General features: G+C 40.9%; 1 protein-coding gene across 1 annotated transcript in view; it reads left to right on the top strand.

Moving 5' to 3' along the window:
* Positions 1 to 18,162, top strand: part of adam19a (ADAM metallopeptidase domain 19a) — a 168,145-nt gene that overhangs the window by 21,827 nt on the left and 128,156 nt on the right. Inside the window, exon 2 of the mRNA XM_030075869.1 lies at positions 5,182 to 5,261. Coding sequence (XP_029931729.1) covers positions 5,182 to 5,261 — 80 coding nt within the window. The remainder of the gene's footprint in view (positions 1 to 5,181; positions 5,262 to 18,162) is intronic.

The following is an 18,162-nucleotide window of genomic DNA, read 5'->3' as shown; positions in this document are numbered from 1 at the left end:
GAATATAGCTCCAGATGATTTTGGTGTTTCAGGCTAAGAGGGAAAAAATGGGATCTGCCACCCAAATGAACCACAGACAGCATCCATTCTGTTCAGCCCTGCTCCAGTCATTATTTTGACTGACCCTATTCTGAAAGCCTCAAATGTCACGGAAATGTTTCCCCCCTTCCCTGCGTCTAGCAGTTACAGACGATGTACTGCTGACATTTTATGGATTCCTTTCAGTCTTATCAGCTATTAATTGGTGACCTTAGCTTGGGGGCGGGGGGGAGGGGGAGGCATTTGATCTTCCCCACCTCGAAGAAACAAAGCTATCAGTTTACTTTAAAAGTCAAATTTGCCTCTCGGGTGGCTTTTTTGATATCAAGCACATACCCGCAGCAGATTGTATGGCTCACAGAGTCTCTGCAGCGCCTGTGTGGAGGTGTTATTTGGCTATGCAGATCGCACAATGAGCACACTTGACAATAAGCGAAGCCTAATGGATTACAAACAGAGTGGGTGACGAGTCTGTTTTTTTTTTTTTTTTTTTGAGCGCTGCAGGAATTTGACGCCTTTTAGGAGCATAAATGACAAGAACACATAAGAGGCCTGTGGTGTCTTATGAGGCTCCCTCGCTGGGCACTATTGTTAAAACGGTGTGATGGACTTTCTCTGTGGGCTCTCAGCCCAGTTCGGCGCAAGCTGAAAGGGTAAATGACAGAAAAAGCAGTCTTGCTCAGTAGGGAGTTCATATGTGTGTTCTCAGCTTTGACACCATTGGCTCTCACCACCACTTAATTGTATCCAGTGAGGACATGGTGTTCCAAAACATTCATAGTCAATGAATGAACATTTGTTAAAGGGGCATAAAAGGATAATTTTGACTATTTTCAGTCTTGGCCTCATTTTCCTAGTTTTGCCATCATGACTTCGGGCATTAAAAATGTGATTAATACCCCTTTCAACTAGGGATGTTAATGGTTAATCAACGATTGATTAATTGCCATTAAGAATTTTATCGATCAATGATAACTGATTAATCAACGGTTGATGTATGTAGACTCTGTCTATGCTGAGTAGGAAAACAATTCTTAAATCTGTACAGGAATTCAAGGTTTGTGTGTCGCTGATTCATAGTTTGGCTCATTGTTGTTGCACATCCTCTGGAACATTTTTTTCATTTTTAAAAATGAAAATAAAATGGTATTGTTTGATAATCCGTGTATCATTCGTTCTTTCTATTTTCAATTGCCAATCAAAAATTAAAAAATGAAAAAGTGACTGGTTATTTTGTTATTTGTTTTTTAAACTAACACCAAAATTCAAATATGCCTGGTTTTTCATAGTTCAATTTTAGGCTCGGATCAAAAATACGAAATGGAAAAACAGAAATCAGGACTGAATTTGATTTTATTATTTAATTGGTCCGGTTTACGTGACCCAGAAGTTTGGTAATGATCAGCGGTAGCTCACAGCAGATCACAGCAGCCAGGTGCATTCAGTCCCGCCACCCTGATCACCGCCACCATGGATAGTTATTACGTGTTGTTTCGAGGACCAATGAGTGTAACTCTAAAAGAAGAGGACATGACAACCGAAAAAATCAGCTGAGCTTCTTAACAATGATGGGTAGTAGCTCCGGAGACCTTCTTGACCGATCTGGGAAACCCGGCCCTTTTCTGTGAAATTGCACAGTGGGCTCTGCCTATGTTGCCGCCCTAGACGAAATTACTGGCTTACGCCCTTCCATGTTACTACTACTACGGGCCGGGTCGTAGTAGTCCGGTGCCGGCCGCGGCACCGGACAGTACCCTACCGCGCCCACCCGGTCAGGTCTGCCGGATCTGACAGGTGAGCGTCCGGTGCCGCTCAGCTCAGCTGATTTTTTCGGTTGTCATGTCCTCTTCTTTTAGAGTTACACGCTTTGGTCCTCGAAACATGTAATAACTATCCATGGTGGCGGTGATCAGGGTGGCGGGACTGAATGCACCTGGCTGCTGTGATCTGCTGTGAGCTACCGCTGATCATTACCAAACTTCTGGGTCACGTAAACCGGACCAATTAAATAATAAAATCAAATTCAGTCCTGATTCCCGTTTTTCCATTTCGTATTTTTGATCCGAGCCTAAAATTGAACTATGAAAAAACAGGCATATTTTGGATTTTGGTGTTAGTTTAAAAAACAAATAACAAAATAACCAGTCACTTTTTCATTTTTTAATTTTTGATTGGCAATTGAAAATAGAAAGAACGAATGATACACGGATTTTTGATGAGCCAGGTAGTCTTCATTCATTTTGGAGAGTTACTGTCCCAGTGAAGCGCTTGTTGTTATAGCAGGGAAGGAGTTGATGCGTCAGACTTGGAGGACCTAAAACACTTGTATGGTGTGCAAGTGAGAACCATAGCTATCATTTTAAGGTTATGTAGTTTCCTCTGAAGTACATTAAAAGTGTTGAATATGACTGACAGATGGTCATATAGAAATTGCAGAGCAATATAGAAATTTTAATTTACATGAATTTAGTAATTTCCCAATTTTGGATCAATAAAGTACATCTATCTGTCTAATTCAGAGAGTGAGCAATACCATTAATATCAAGTTCAAACAGTGTTGGACCCAGGCCTAATCCCTGCAGAGATTAGTGAAAGGTCAGAGTGGATATCACTCATTTTAACACCCTGATACTTATCAGTGAGGTAGCTCTGAAACCATAATCAACTAGAGGACACCCAGCAGAGTGTATACCTTCACCAACATTATGCAGTTGCCAAGATGTTCCAGTTCCACATGTTGAATATTCACCAAAAGTTAATCACGCCTACTGCTACACCCACTTGTGGCCAGCTGATGTGAAAACTGAATTAGTTCTTCCTTGCCTCTTGACCGACCTTTATACAAAGTTTCATAGTGTTGCATAAAGCCATTTGGAAGTTACATTTGTTTTTCTGAGAAGCTACACTCACTGCCACCACACACTTTGGCCAGTTGGTGTGAAAAGTCAGTTAGGCTCTTGGCCCATGATCAACCTTTTCACAAAGTTTCATGCAAATGAATTCATGATAGACAAACTGGGGTGAAAAGATAACCTCTGTCCAGCAAACTGTCCAGGAAACTAGCAACGGCTATTATTCTTTACTTTATCACGGTGATGGAATACTGGTGTGAAGAAAGTTTGAAGTTCATTTTCATATTCTAGTGGAATGATTGGAAACCAATGGCTGGATAAAAGGGAGGAAAATGATATTGGAATTCTAAATACAACTACTTGCTTTGGGAAGATTGCTTCGGGGAGATATTACGCTACTCATGCAAAATCACTGGTATGGTCATTTTAACAGAATCAGTCGTCATGATGACATAATCTAGCAAAATAAGCCCTAGTTTGAAAATAACTACAATTATGCTTTAGGTATACTTCCTCTGCCCCACAGCACAAAATGACCTTAATTCGCATCCATATTCCTTCCACATTAAGAGAAGCAAGAGCAGACATAATACCAGATTGGGAGCCCTCATGCTCTTTGTAAACCCTCCCTTCCCAGTCTCATTCTTGACCCCAGCCACTACATCTCTCCACCGCCCTACAATCTGTATTTCAATTTCACTGCAGAGAAGACTTTACATGCATAGCGACAATAATGCTCTTATTTCCATGTTCCTGTGTCTGGCTGCTCATTAGCAGCTCGGTGCAGGCTGATTGGGCCCAATGTGGCAGCCAGAAGTTGGAGATGGAAGCAAACAGTGCTGTAGGTAGGATTGACTAAGACAAACAACACACTCACAGCCACCGCAATACCAGCACTGAGAGGCTTGATGCCCATGTGTGTTGCCCTTAGCTGATCATTAATTCTCCTCGTTGGTTACAGGAGAGTAAATTGAGGAAACTGTTTGCTCTTTTTATTTCCTAGACTTTCCTTGTTGGCTGCGGGTTTAAAAACTTTATTCAGTGGCTTCTATCGTTTATTTATTTGCTGCACAGGGAAAGGAGGATCATTAAAAATTTATTCTTGCTACCTTGCATTGTAGGTGGTCGACTCGTTTTGTATCCATGTATGTGAAGGAGTATGTCACTTTTGGGGGAATGAGATGGATGAAACAGAAATGATTCAGACTGTCGATAAACCCAAGACTAAGATCTTAATAAGTCTATTACGCTCCAATCCTTATACTGTGTCTTGTTCTGTCTTAACAGATGATATCAGCTAAATGTTCCCTGGAGTTGGAATTAAAGTTCTGAAAATCCTTGTGTGTCTGTTCACTTGATTGCTTTTCTGCCAAAGTAAAATGGCGATGCTACAACGTTATCTGTGATAGAATGTACAGCCAGCTTTGGCTGACGTGTATGAATCACTCCATTTAAATTCAACTTTCCCGAGATGTGTTTTTGTCAGTCTGGAGTCAGCCTGTGATTCATCTGAGGTAATCTAGTCATCATGTTGAGATGCTTGCTTGGTGAGAACAGAACCATTATTCTGCATAACCATATCGTTGTGTTGACAGCAATCAGCCCTGTAAGAGGAATGACGGAACAAAACCAGACAAAAAAAAGAATTTCTGGCTTCATGGCCTCAGCACATTCGTTGTTTTTTTTTTTTTAAACTTGGTTGTTTGGCTATTGTAATTTTTGTATGTACAACATTAGAAAAGAACAGAAATTAACTAGAGATCTGAGCTAAATTCACTGCATTCTCTAGCCACAGCCCTTGTCTTGTTGACATTACTGTGTCTCTAACACACAAGTTTTTCCTTGGGTATTACAGGAGAAATTGCTTAGAGTACAAATTAGAACGGGAGCTAATTATGGATTTAAATTGCACAAAAAACATTTAATTAAACATATTTATCTTCAACTACCATAGTAATTAAATAATGCTTGCTAGGCTTCCTGTGTTGTCATTGCTATTACCGTTAATGTTATTGCTTTCTAAGGCTACAGGTCACAACATACATGCATTTTTTAGCCTCCACAGAAGGGCAGTTATTACTAGCCATATTTCTTGATTGTAAACCAGCACCATACCATACAATAAGTTGACCCTGTCCATTTTATTGATATTGCTCAACATCTATCCTCCTCTGAGCAGCGTTACCCATCTGCACTACCTGTTAAAACTCACCTTCATACAGAACATCCTTGTAGCGCAGGTTGACCTCTTGTGTAATGTTCATCTCAGAATCGACTTTGTGTCCTGCAGGGCTGCGCGGGGGAAGGACAGTGACGGCGCAGTGGCTTTCTCAAGGCCGAACCAAGCGGTGGGCCGGTGCTTCCACACAGGTCAGATATCTCATTAACCTTCCCATGACCTTCATTTCAGTAATTGTTCCTGGTGCTTGCACCTCTAAGACTGCCTCCATCTGCTCGTTTATATGTCCATGACTAGGTTTAGACCAATAAATGGGGCCAATATTAAGATTTGTTTATTATATCAGATACAGACTGGCGTTGTCCACATCTGATATGATGGATATGATAAGTTTGATTGTTTACATATTTATTATATTTATTAATACAACAGTGGTTGTCTATGGAGGCCCCTGGATTGATACTAATGAGAGATTTTGATTGGATTTCACCCAAGCGTGCATGAAAATGTTTTCAGTAATGTTTATCTTAACGTTTGAAGGCTGTTTGCTCTTGCCATTGAGTAGATAGGGTGGTTCACCTTACTTTAAGGAGCTGCAAACCTTGAAAGAATTTCCTCAGTTTGGATGTTTGGAGAGTTTTAGTGTCATATCGTTAAAACGTGGTTTCAAACATTTTTTCACCCTGACAAGAGCATAATTCTTGGAGAAACACTGAATACTTGTCCTGTTTTATATATTTTATCTTATGCTGTTTGGGGGGCATGAAAATTGTCAGAACTGAAGATATTGATTATCAGCACAAAGTATCGGCTGCCAGCAACTTCATTCTAAAAATATCACCGTCCTATCAGTTGCAAGATGTTGGCTAGTGCAGCCATCCCGTATGGCCGCAGGCTCGATCCCAGCCAAGAGCTGCTGCACAAGACAGTTACCCCCTGGCTGTTCTCTGACTCCTTACTGGCTGTTGAAATGTATATGCTAAAGTGCATCTCTACTAGGTATGCAGTGCCATGCAACAATACATTTATCGAGAGCTGTAGAAATTCCCATAGATGTTGGGAGTCTGAACACTCCTAGCCAATTTGATCTGTGTTCTGAGATGCATTTTGTGCAACCCAGCTTTGTCACAGTCTGGTGCTGTGACTGAATGAAGGACGTCTATTCTTGTGGTTTTGTAGTCGTATCCAGAGGGGATGCTTGACTCTGTGATGTGGTTATTGATACGGAGGCTTTTTACTGCCCTCATTTCCAGCCCACAGACAGCCTTATCCTCCACAACCTCCCCCGCGGTGGTGTGCACGCACACGCACATGTACACACACATACACAGGTGGGAGGACGACGAGATATGTGCCCTTTAGAAAAATGATGAGGAGGTCAGGTATTGTACACTATTGTTGTTAATTCACCAGCAGTCAAAAGCATTGGGCAGTTCTAACTTAACGCAGCAGATTCCACAAAAGATTAGGAATGGGACATTTACTGTTGAGTGTGTGTGTGTGTGTGTCTTATTTTTTCCTCTGTTTTTTTTTCTTTTTTTTAAGCCATCCTGAATATGTGTCCTATCAGGTGGGGGGCACCAGGAACCAAAGAATGTGTATCATTGCGACACCATTCCAAATTCGCACTAGTGCCAGACTTTCACTAATATTGAAACTAATATTGAAGTGAACGGGACTGGTGAGAAAAATCCCACTATAAGGACAGATGTTTAGCTATGTAACAAAACACTTTACATAATGAAGAGTGTTGTTTTTCTCCAGTGTGCAAAGTAGCTGTTCTTGTTACAGGTCCAACACCATTAGGAGTTTGTCCAGCATGAAGCCCAGCTCTAGCTACATGCAAGTTTCAAGTGTACAGTCCCATATATTAAATATGAGCTAGTTAGCAACAGAGAAATGACTCATAAACTCACAAACCTGGTCAATAAATTAATGTATTTATGAACAAGAATGTTAGAAATGAGTGTGTATTATTTAATGCACATGAGCAGCGTCATTATTTAAATTGGCCTAAGCTAGTTAATCTTACGAAACATCAGAGTCAGTGATCTACCAGGGACACAAGGATGATTTTGGTGTGTATGATCTCATCACTTGACGTGGAAATAGACCAGGGGCATAGTCCACCAAAAACTTTCAGTCCTTTAAGCTGAATATCTGAGTTCCTGAGTTTGTCAGTATGAGGTCTCTTAAGTTTCATTCAGAAATGAGATCAAACTGCATCTGTATAAAAATGCAGGAATGGAAGTGAGACAACTCGGCAACCCAAGCCCAGAAAAACTGTAATCATCGTGTTCATCCTGAATAGCTGCAAGTTTGAGTCATGTTGTCAGTTAGACTCGGGGTTTGTCATTGCCTCTACTTGCTGTTGTCACGAGGATGGCTTGCATTCCTTTAGTTAACATCAGCGATGTTTACGCTGTTTCTGGAACATGCCGGTCTCTATAGGCTTATGGATGATCTCTTAATTGTGTGCTCACAAGCCCACAGGGAGAACAGCACAATGCCTTATCAGTTCTCATGTTCACTCCTCCCTGTCATGTTCTCATCATGCTCTCCCCTATATGGCACTTAACCATTGGATCACACCACATGAGCAAGACCTGTTAGGGAATAATGAGCTGGGAAAGGTTAACGACCAACTCCCTGCACCAGGAAGCAGACCCAACATGCATAGTATGTGCAGATATGCACTCAGCTGTAGCCTATAGGTGACAGAAGTGGGCTTATGACCAGCATATTGCCCATTTGCTCCAGCTGCTCAAATGAAGCTGTTTACTATAGCCAACAGCTGAAGACTGTGGTTTAACTGGGCAACACCTGAACAGTGTGAAGATGTGTGAAGAAAAAAGTATGCATGTTCAGTCAGTGTTCCCACTAATGGTTAACATAAAAATATGTATAGCTGCAAGCATTAATGAAAGGCAGCCAAGCATCCATGCAGAAACCGAAATACAGCATCTTCATCAATCTTTTCGGTGGTGGAAAATCTTTCAGGTGGCCTTGGGAGAACTAAACAGAATTTTTCTTGTTATGCTCGTGACCACAGCACAAGTGGAATGAAGAACACGAATGAAGTCTCTGTGACATTTCTGTACAAAGTAATGGCAACTTTGGGGTCCAGTGCCACACTTTCAATAAGTGTGGCACAGTTTCTCCAGCAGTTGTATTGACATTCAACAATATTTTAAATTAAATAAGCCATATCTTGAGATTTACACATGATTTGAACATGAAATAAATTTGCAAGATTCAGGAAAAATTTGGCATCCCCATTGACCCATACTCTCAATGACAATCTGCCTTATCAGCTAAAATGTTACAGGTCACGCCCACTGGAAGTCATTTTGACCAAGTCTGTAATTTAGAGTTATACACCCTCTAGTATCATATACCAAGTGTAATGAGGTTTGGTCAAGCCAGTAATGTTATTTGTGGCTCCGCCTATGGGTTTATGTTGAATCACTGGCGCACCTTATATTAATATGCTCATAAAGTTTCATAGCACTTTCAATCTGATTATACAATCTGATCTTTTTTTTTTTTTTTTTTTTTAATTACATTATCATAACTCAAACAAATACCGTTCTACTTAACTTTTCTTTGCATTTCTGAAAGAACGACAGCCCTAGATGATGCATGTCAAATGGTGTTTAAATCAGACAGATCTTTCAGGAGTATGAAAATAAGGTTTTGGAAAAAAAAAGTCCAGTCTGGTGGAAAAAGTCAACATGTGTACCAGATTGAATAAAATTTAGACAAACAGGGTGGCCGCAAGAGCCATTTGAATGCATGAAATTTCAAAATTGAATTATAGCACCACTTAACATAGCATTACTCCAGGCATCCGTGCCAACCTGGTCGCTGATTGCTTTTTGAATATGTGAACCTGGTGAAAATTTTGATCAAAGTCACAGAACAAGAATAAGAGTAAGCTGAACAAAACCAGTGATTGGCCCCAATGATAATAATAACACACACTCACACACAGAAAAAGCTTCCTGTCCTTCTTTTTCCCTCACAACATAGAAAAGCCAAATAAATCTTGGAAGCATGCATGGCAGATGAGCAGATGAGTGAGTGTGGCTGGCCAGCCAGTGTCCAGGGCTGACTAACTGAGACCTTGTTATGTTGCTGATATCCGTTATTGCTAACATGAAGTTGGCTGGACTCGTCCGGCTAAGCATGGAAACATGGCTCAAAGCCCTGCTATACACTAGCAGATGTCCCTGCTTGGCCTGACACCATGCTTGGCAACAGAGAAAGAGCTGGTGTGTGTGTATGTGTGTGTGGGTGTGTGGGGATATGTGGTGGTGGTGGTGGGGGCGGGGGGTTGAGAGGAAGAGAGAGAGTAGCCAAAGCTTGAGGCCTGACCCCCTCAGAGCAGCCATCAGTCTTATCCTGGGCCTCCATTCAACAAGCAGAAAGAAGAAAGAAGAATCAGGCTGTTTTCTGAGTTAAGAAAACAACCACTGACTTTTCATTCCAAATGGACCATGGGCAAGACATGACTTTGGCCATGGAGGCACTGATTATAAATTTTAATGTTTCTGCATAATTTAGGAATAGTTTCTTATTTGACAAAAGTGATTAATATCAGGCAATTATGTTTATAACAAAAAGCTTTGTCAGTCACTATAGCTTTTGAGAATATTCTTTTCTACTATAATACATTTTTTCAATAGCATTTAACTAAACAGAAACAGAGTTTTTCTGTGAAAGTCAAAGTGTTGTGATTTTGCATGTTTAGCGTGACACCTACAAAATGTGTAAAACTCTCAAAACAAGCAGCCGTATTTTAGAACTCTGTTATAAGTTTTCCTTCTTTTTATCCAGCCGTTGGTTTCCATTCATTCCACTACAATATGAAAATAAACGAAAATAAATGATCAGTTCCTTGTTGTATGAATGGTGATAACTTTGTTAGCCACAGAAACAGAACATTATAAGGTGGGTCTTTCCACCAAAAAGTCAAATTTGAAAATCAAGGGGTTTTCATCATATTAAATCTTCAATACCCCCGCATAATGGTTTATTGCAGTGTAAAATGTGGATAAATTGTAGTAAACGGGCCAAACATTCAAAATAACTGCTATGATTTAAAGATTAATCTTTACTTCTTAGCTCTGAAATTTCTCTCAGCTCCCACCATCCTTTTTGTGTATTCAAAGCGAGCTATACATTATTGTCAATGCCATGGGACAATTCAGAATCTGTACCAGTTTGCTGAAAAGCGTTCAGCATTAACACATAGTGTTAAACTAACATAAATGCACTGAAAGCCAAGTTGAAGAACTGTGTTTGCAGCAAACTTCTCTGAAGGACATTATATAATCACTGCCCCAGCGATTTAAGGACAAGCAGAATCACTGCAGCTCGGCACAAATGTGAACGCGTCTAACTATAGCAGCATGTCAGGGCTTCGTCAGCTCTTCCTCATCTTCCTCTTGATGACTGGGCGCCCAGCTCAGCGCGGCGCCCTTCGGCAGGCACCACATAATTGACAGTGATCATTTAAGGCGTCTGATCTTCTCTCGTGCATCTTAATGCTCACTATGGAGGGAGCAAGACGCCCTGCTGAGAGACATAACCACGACAAATGATTCCGACTCGTGTTTATCTGCATCCCGTATCCCAGCGCTAGCCTGCATGCTAACCAGCGGATATCAACGCGCGTTGGGCCGGTGTCAACGTTAGGGGAAATGAAAAGGGTTAGCAGCAGTGCATGCGGGTTACTGCTGCCACTGGAGAGGGATTAGAAAGCAATGAGCAGGCAAGGGTGAGGATTAATAGTGCTTGGTGACACATTTTTAACATCCCTCCTCAAAGAATGAAAATGTTTCTGAAATGTTTCCACAGTTATGGTGTTACATGTTGTATGTATGAGGTCATTTTAGATGCAAGGCCATATGACCTTGATTCATTAATTGTCATTGAATTTTCAAGGGCACAAAGGCCACATGCCAGAGGAAAGAAAGCTGTAAAGTCAGTTATGACAATTGTGAGTCCCCCAAAAAAAAGATGTTTGGCACCTCTGTACAATATAATAAAGAGAAAAATAATGTTTTTGAGGAAATTAAATGGCTCTTTTTCTTGTAATTTTCTTATTCGAATTGGAAGGTAGCTCCAGCAGGTTGCCTCAGCGTGAAACTTCCTTGTAGAAATGTTGCGCCAGAAAGAAATGAGCTGATAGTACTTTCAAAGATTATTGTAATTGGGGGGAAAAAAACAAAAACCACAGGTTCCAGTACCCATTTTTATTTTGTGTAATCATAATTGGTCATAATCTGCTTTGTTCACATTTGTTTATGTGATAAAAGTGTTATTTTGGGAGCAGTTTTGCTATGAAAGTGAATAGAGAAATAGAAATCCAGTATTGTGGATTTGCAGCCCATGGGAGCACAGAGCAACTAATGAAGATATTTCACCACCATGTGGACTCATATAATGACCAGGTATCTATTCAACCCAACAAGGATATTTTGGCAAATCTGGTCCAACAGGGTCCTGTCCCTCTAGTTGGGGGACGACTCATCCTGATGATCAGAGAGACAGAAAGAAAACTAAAAGGTTTGTTAGAGTTAATAAAGCAGGCATCTTTTATGGTGCCAGTGATCTTCTTCCGTATACAGCAGTGCCTGTACAGTATCAGAGGCTGCGTCAATCACTATTTGTTGTTTTAGTCTCTTTTAGATCCTTTGGTTATTTGTCAGGGGAGTTCAAAGCCTCACCATGGCCTCTGTTCTCCTCCTCCTGGTCTTGTCCTCCCCCCTCACCAAACCCAATCTCTCCTTTCTGGCTCCCTAGTGATTAGATTATCTCTCACCCCGCCAACAAGCCAGAGACGGCTATGACATTGACGCTGGCAAGATCAGGTAACGCACCCAGCAGGCAAATCAGCCCTGGGGGTGGGGGGTGGAGAGTGATCCACGCCTGATCCAGACGCCGCCAAGCGTGCTGGGAGAAGGATATAGTAGCCTTTATGCAGATGAGCCTTTGCATGCACATCACACAGTCACACTGATGCTGCACACCAGAGTTTGACCAATATGGTTTTTGAAGGCTAGTACCAGTATTTGGAATGAAGCTGCCAGTAGCCAGTATTCTGTGCCAGTATTAAATATCTTGAACATCTTGAATATTTTGAATTGAAATGAATAAGAATAAGGGTAACAACCAGGTCAAAATGTCTCATTAGATTCAGTTCTGATTAAGGCCCTCCAGTAGTCGCCCACTGCAGTATTGATCAATTCTACAATACATATGTAGTTAAAGAAACTGTATCACATCTATTACATTTCACTGGCTGATGTTCAAATTTAAATATGCACCTGATATATCACCAATCACATTCATATTCTTTCATAAAACAGCAAGTATGGCTGGATTTTTATAATTTTTCTCTTTCTTTCATATGTTTGCCTGCCGTTTTTTCCCCTTGAAACATTTGTAAGAGAAGCTTCAAGGCGCTTTGGGCTGTCAAATGCAGTGCAAAGCGTTAAGTGAAAGAGGGGATGAAATTTAAAAAACCCAAGGCCACTTAAACAGCAGCATGTCATCAACAAAGATTGAGGATTTAGCAATGTGTGTATGCATTCTTGCGTATAGCCTGCCTGTATTTATTAAGGTAAAGTCGAATGAGCACTCCATGCTTTATCCAGCAGCATCCTGGATCATATTTGTACTGTTTGACACATTCACTCTGGGAGCTTTTCAGTATAATCTCTGTTGTTGGCTGCTACCAATTTGAACAGCATTGATGTCACCTGGACACACAAACCAAACTTAGAAGACTGAAATACTCCAAACATGCCCGAATGCGCTCAAATGTGTTTTTGTGTGTATGTAAGCAATATCAATATACAATATACATCAACTATTCAAAAGTATCAGGCCGTTCTGATGTATAATTTCATTTAAAAATCATTGTAAAAATCCATCCATGTTTCTGCTACTCAGGTAATTTTGACCTTGTTTCCCAGTAACAATCATTCTTAGGGGCTAAACGTGTTTCATAAGAGAGATTCTATGAATGTTCCTAAATTTCTATACGCATTTCTCAAAACAACACTTAGCGTGAAGATGCACACAGCAACCAAAATTCACTCCTTGCATGACAATAATGAATGTCTACAAGCCGTCATATATGTTATACATGCATAAGAAGCTAAACAGAAATGAAACAAACAACACTACAAATTATTGGGGTAATCTGAGTAGCTCAGGACTTGTTTATGAAAACATTTTGTAACATTCCATTTATCATGGAGATGGTATTTCTACACTACCACAAAGGTTCGTTTTATACATGAGGTGAGAAAAGTGTAATGAAGCCGTAAGTAATATCACGTCAAGCAACAGCCATAGGACACAATACAAACAGGTCGTAATGCTTTGCTATTACCAGCAGCAAGTTGTACTGAGGATAAAAGAGAAAGCAGGGCATGTTGCTTACTTGAATGACACATGTAAAATCCAACTGTTGTAAGGTTATTTGCGCAGTTATTTTCAAAGCTGATCAATACTGGTGGATTGACTGGTAACAACAGTCAGCACTGAAGCCCTGCTGCCGTGTTATTGGCACCATTGTCAGTTTGAATAGCATTGTTGTCATCAGGACAGACAAATCGAATACACTTGTAGAGTAGATTATGACATAATGCCATACTCTAAGGCTTTAATCAATCAGAGAAAATCTTGAGCAACTGAAATTTGACCTACTCTTCAACTAAATGATTGGTTGATGGGGAAAAAAAAACAAAAACAAAACGGGACATCTGCACATTATAACATGCATCGTGGCTGATTTAGTTCTTTATGAGCACAATACACTTTAGCCTACCTCGTAGCCTAAATGAATTCTAAATAAACATAAAGCGCAAGTTGTAGAATAATTTTTAACCAAATTATGTTATACCGACATGATGGCCAGTATCTATTCTAACTGTTATGTGGGTGAAAGCTTCCCGTTTCCAGTCTTGTTAGAGTCCTCCTCAAACACTGAGCCTCAGCCAGCGGGTCAGCAGTCACATCACAATCTATCTGGATCTGAATCTTCCATTTCATTGTTGTTTTTGTCCTCAAAGTAACTGCTGTACTTGGCTTCAATGTCACTTTGCTTGCTTAGGTTGTCAGCCATCGGCTCTGTCTGAAGGGCAACTTTAGAGCTGCATTCGGATAAGCGTCTAACGGGCTAAGAGCACTGAATAAAAACAAACAAACAGAAAATGCATCCTGTAGTATATTTCACCTTCTCCATGTGTGTTTTAGCGAATCACAATGCATGTCATGAGGCACATGTCTTGAAAATGTGTCCATTCTGCTCCCCAAAAATGGAGTAACACCAGTGGTTGTCCAACCCACATGACAGTTTGGAAATGACTTGTAAGCTAGAGAAGCTTCTACAACCATCTGAGCCTTAAGAGCCTTTTGGGAAATTAAGCCCTGGTTTGTTGGATTTGCTGTGGCGGAGTGAAAATGAGATGTTCTTCCAGACATTCTAAACTCAACTTAAGGATGGAGGCAATGGGATGGAAGTGCTACTTGGGTCTTTCAGAAGATCACAAACAGGTGCTCTTTGGAAACTTTGGGTGTCTTCTTATTTCAGTTCATGAAGGATTCTTTGCAGAGTTGAAGAACATCTTGATAAAAATCATAAAGTGCAAGTCTCTTTCCAGATCATTCCACGGCACACTGTCGGATTGGTGTAAAGTTAAAATACTTTTATTTCACATGGCAGCCAACGCATTGCGACCTGAAGGATATTGGGGTTTGTTGTGGCAGGACAGCCCTTTCTGACATCGTGGGCTTGAATATGAATTAGGAACTTTGCTCCTCCTAGCTAACTCCTCTCCATTTCCCATCTTCCCTGTCTTTCTCTGCTTTTCTGGTAAATCAGAGAAACCCTAAAAAAAAAAATTCTGAAACTGGAAAGGTCCAGTCACTGTGCACAGATTGTTGTTTTGAAATTGAGAATTGAAATATCTCCGCTGCCAAAAGCAAATCTCTTTTTTTTTTTTTTTAATACAACCTCTTTTTGGTAAACTTTAAGTATAACGCAAGGAAATAGAAGTTATTAGAGGTCTTTCCATGAGTTCTACGGAGGTTTTTGCATGGCTCGCACGCACATCGCCGTGTGTTTTTCTGTAAGGTAAGAGATGAGAAAGAGTAATGTTTGCATTCGTTTGCTGTTGGCAGGCATTGCACGCAATCGCTGCTATACACGATTGACAGAAAAAAATAGATTACTTCCAACTCTTTTTTTTTTCCCTCCATGAATCAACAAGCGCGTCTGCCGTGGTATTGTGTGAACTAGTGAAGAGTCAGACAGCAGCGGGGGATGGAGGGTGGGGTGGGGTGAGGGTGAAGTCTCCCTTAGGTGTTGGCTGAGATTCTGAGCCGCTATCCCACAATTCCTGGCCTTTTGGTGATGCCACGTTGCCTCTATCCACTGGGAGCTTAAAGACTCTGAAATGTCAAGACCCAGTCTGACTGACAATCACTGCTGCTGTAGGCGCTGACCCAAGATGCTAGTTAGAGGGAGGAGGGATGGCAGAAAAAGAAAGAATGAAAGTGGACACTGATGTTTATGCAGAGTTTTTGCACAACCAAAGAAAAGAGCCACATTTTACTCTCACCAAATGTTTGAAAGCACTACATTAAAACACATTATGGCACTATAGTGCAGGAAATGAAGGCCATTGGTTGACTGAACAATTCCACCTTTACAAATTTGAGCTTTGGTATTCTAGACATGAATGGTGAACTTGAATGGTGAACTTCAAGTAGTGCTTTTCTGTTTGACCAAAGATTTTTGTGCTCTTCCCCCATGTCTCATCCTTTCCCACCTGAAGGGCCATTCAAAAGCAAACAGTTATTCTGTTTGCTTTTTGAATCCCAACATGCAAACATGCTCAAGTTAAGGCAAAATTACACCCTAACGTTTATCTGGAGATAGAATGAAATGATGTGTGTGTTTGTGTTTCAATTGCCGGCAGACTGCTGTTCATCACCATTGTCCTGTATTGTAGCTGACAGCAGGGAGCCGCACTACAGACTGTTCATTGTAGCTGCGTTCGCGTTTCTCTCTTCCTTTGTGTACATCTGGTGTTGGTACACTCCCCTGCATTTCTGCTTTCTATACACTCTGCGAAGTCAGCAATAAACCGCTATTTGTATTGCTGCCAAGCCCACCTTCCCACTGCTGTGTGTTAGGGGTTGACCAATATGGGTTTTTGTGTGATACCGATACATTTGCATTACAGCCGCTAAATGCAGATATTCAGCATCTTTAAAGTCGATCATTTAAAGCCACAAAATTGAGAAATATCAGCTGTTTTCCCCAGACTTTTTGTCAGAGCGGAAGAGGCTACGAAGCAGCATTTAAACCATCGTGGGACACTGAAATTCTCCTGTGCAAACCAGTAGTAGTATACCTTTGTAAAGCAGGGTGATTTCACTGACGTGTGCAGTGGCAGGGGAATACATTACACCTTTAAAGGGATAGTTCACCTGTTTTGAAAACTGTGATATTATTTCACTTTCCCTCTAGTTATTATATTGGACAGTAGTGGTGCTATCTTCCTCTCAGTGTTACTGAGTGCTGGATACTGGCTGGATGCTCCACATGCTAACTGTTAGCCTCCTGCCATTGAGGTGGACTTCCCCCCAGCTAACATTATTAAATATAAGTGCCTTAATCTACTCAAAGAAGGTGTAATATCACTTTAAAAGAGTCACGTTTCAAGACAAAAATGCACATATGACTACCGAGTGCACATGGTGACACTGGCGAGTGAAATTCTGCTGCACCACACTCGAATGAGGAAATGATAACAATAAAAAAAACATGTTCAGCAGCTGTTAAAGACACTAGCCTGGAATATCGGTCTAACCCTACTTAGTGTGTGTGTGTGTGTGTGTGTGTGTGTGTGTGTGTGTGTGTATGTGTAACATGTATGTTTGTTGATGTGTGCTCATGTGTACATGGGGATGTCATAGGTGAAGACTCTGTCTGTTTAAATCCTGGAAAATGCCAGACAGTAACCCAGGAGAGGACAGCTGGGTTAGTGTGCATTGTGGGGATATGTGTGTATATGTGTGCCTGGGTGTGTGTGGGTATGTGTGGCTGTGTGAGGGGAGGGGGTGGGGGTGGGGGTGGTAAGGACAAAAAGAGAGGAGTGGAAGTGTCAACATTCAGCTTTCATCACTTTCCACAGGCCAGCCTTTTCCCTCTCTTCCTCTCTTTGCCAGCCAAGGTCAGGCTGCAGAGTCAGGATTTTGAAAGCTGTGTGTGTGTGTGTGTGTGTGTGTGTGTGTGTGTGTGTGTGTGTGTGTGTGTGTGTTTGTGTGTATTTACATCTGTTTCTTTGTGTCTTATACCCGATATTGTCACGACCCTTGCATTATAAAAACCTACAAAATCAAAACAGCACTTTCTTCACCCAAATCCAAACTGTCAGTCTTAATTTAAAACGTTGCAGCACAATAACATAGGCAGTGTGGGGGCGGAATAGCGTTGGAAAATATTCAGGGGGAGGAATTACATTTCGGAAAAGAAAAAAAAAATAGTCTGCCACACTTCAAAGCACCAGATTGTATTATATAAATCTGAATTCATTTGGTACAGCGCTCATGTCAGGGATAGTGGACTGTTGTTTGATTTTTCGGTGACTTAACATTTTCAAGCGCCTCTAAAAACATTGGAACAAGAGGATTTTTTTTTTTAAAAAGGCAGGCAAGGACTATTCACAGCACAACCTGAGAGAACGGATCCCTGCTCTTGGTTGAATAGCATGGCAGATAATTGATAATATCTATTCACTCTGAGTGAAAACATCCAATACTGCTTGAGGAAATGTCAAGATTTTATTACCCTATTGTTATGAAATACTTTCGCTTCCGCAGCTCTGTAAAAAAAAGTTAAATTAGGATAGTGGTTTCATTAACTCTCAAGTCACTCCAGTTTACCCAATTAAAAATGCATACTGAAAGTGCAATTCATGTTTTTATACATTATTTAACTGGGCAAGTTGACTAACAGTGCATGCCCATTCATAGTAACGAGCTGATGGAGTCAGTACAGGAGGA

This window comes from Myripristis murdjan, chromosome 18, assembly GCF_902150065.1.
Source record: "Myripristis murdjan chromosome 18, fMyrMur1.1, whole genome shotgun sequence".
In the NCBI taxonomy this organism is placed as follows: Eukaryota; Metazoa; Chordata; class Actinopteri; order Holocentriformes; family Holocentridae; genus Myripristis; species Myripristis murdjan.
The sequence above is the reverse complement of the archived record's forward strand: the minus strand, read 5'-3'. Positions and strand labels throughout refer to the sequence as shown.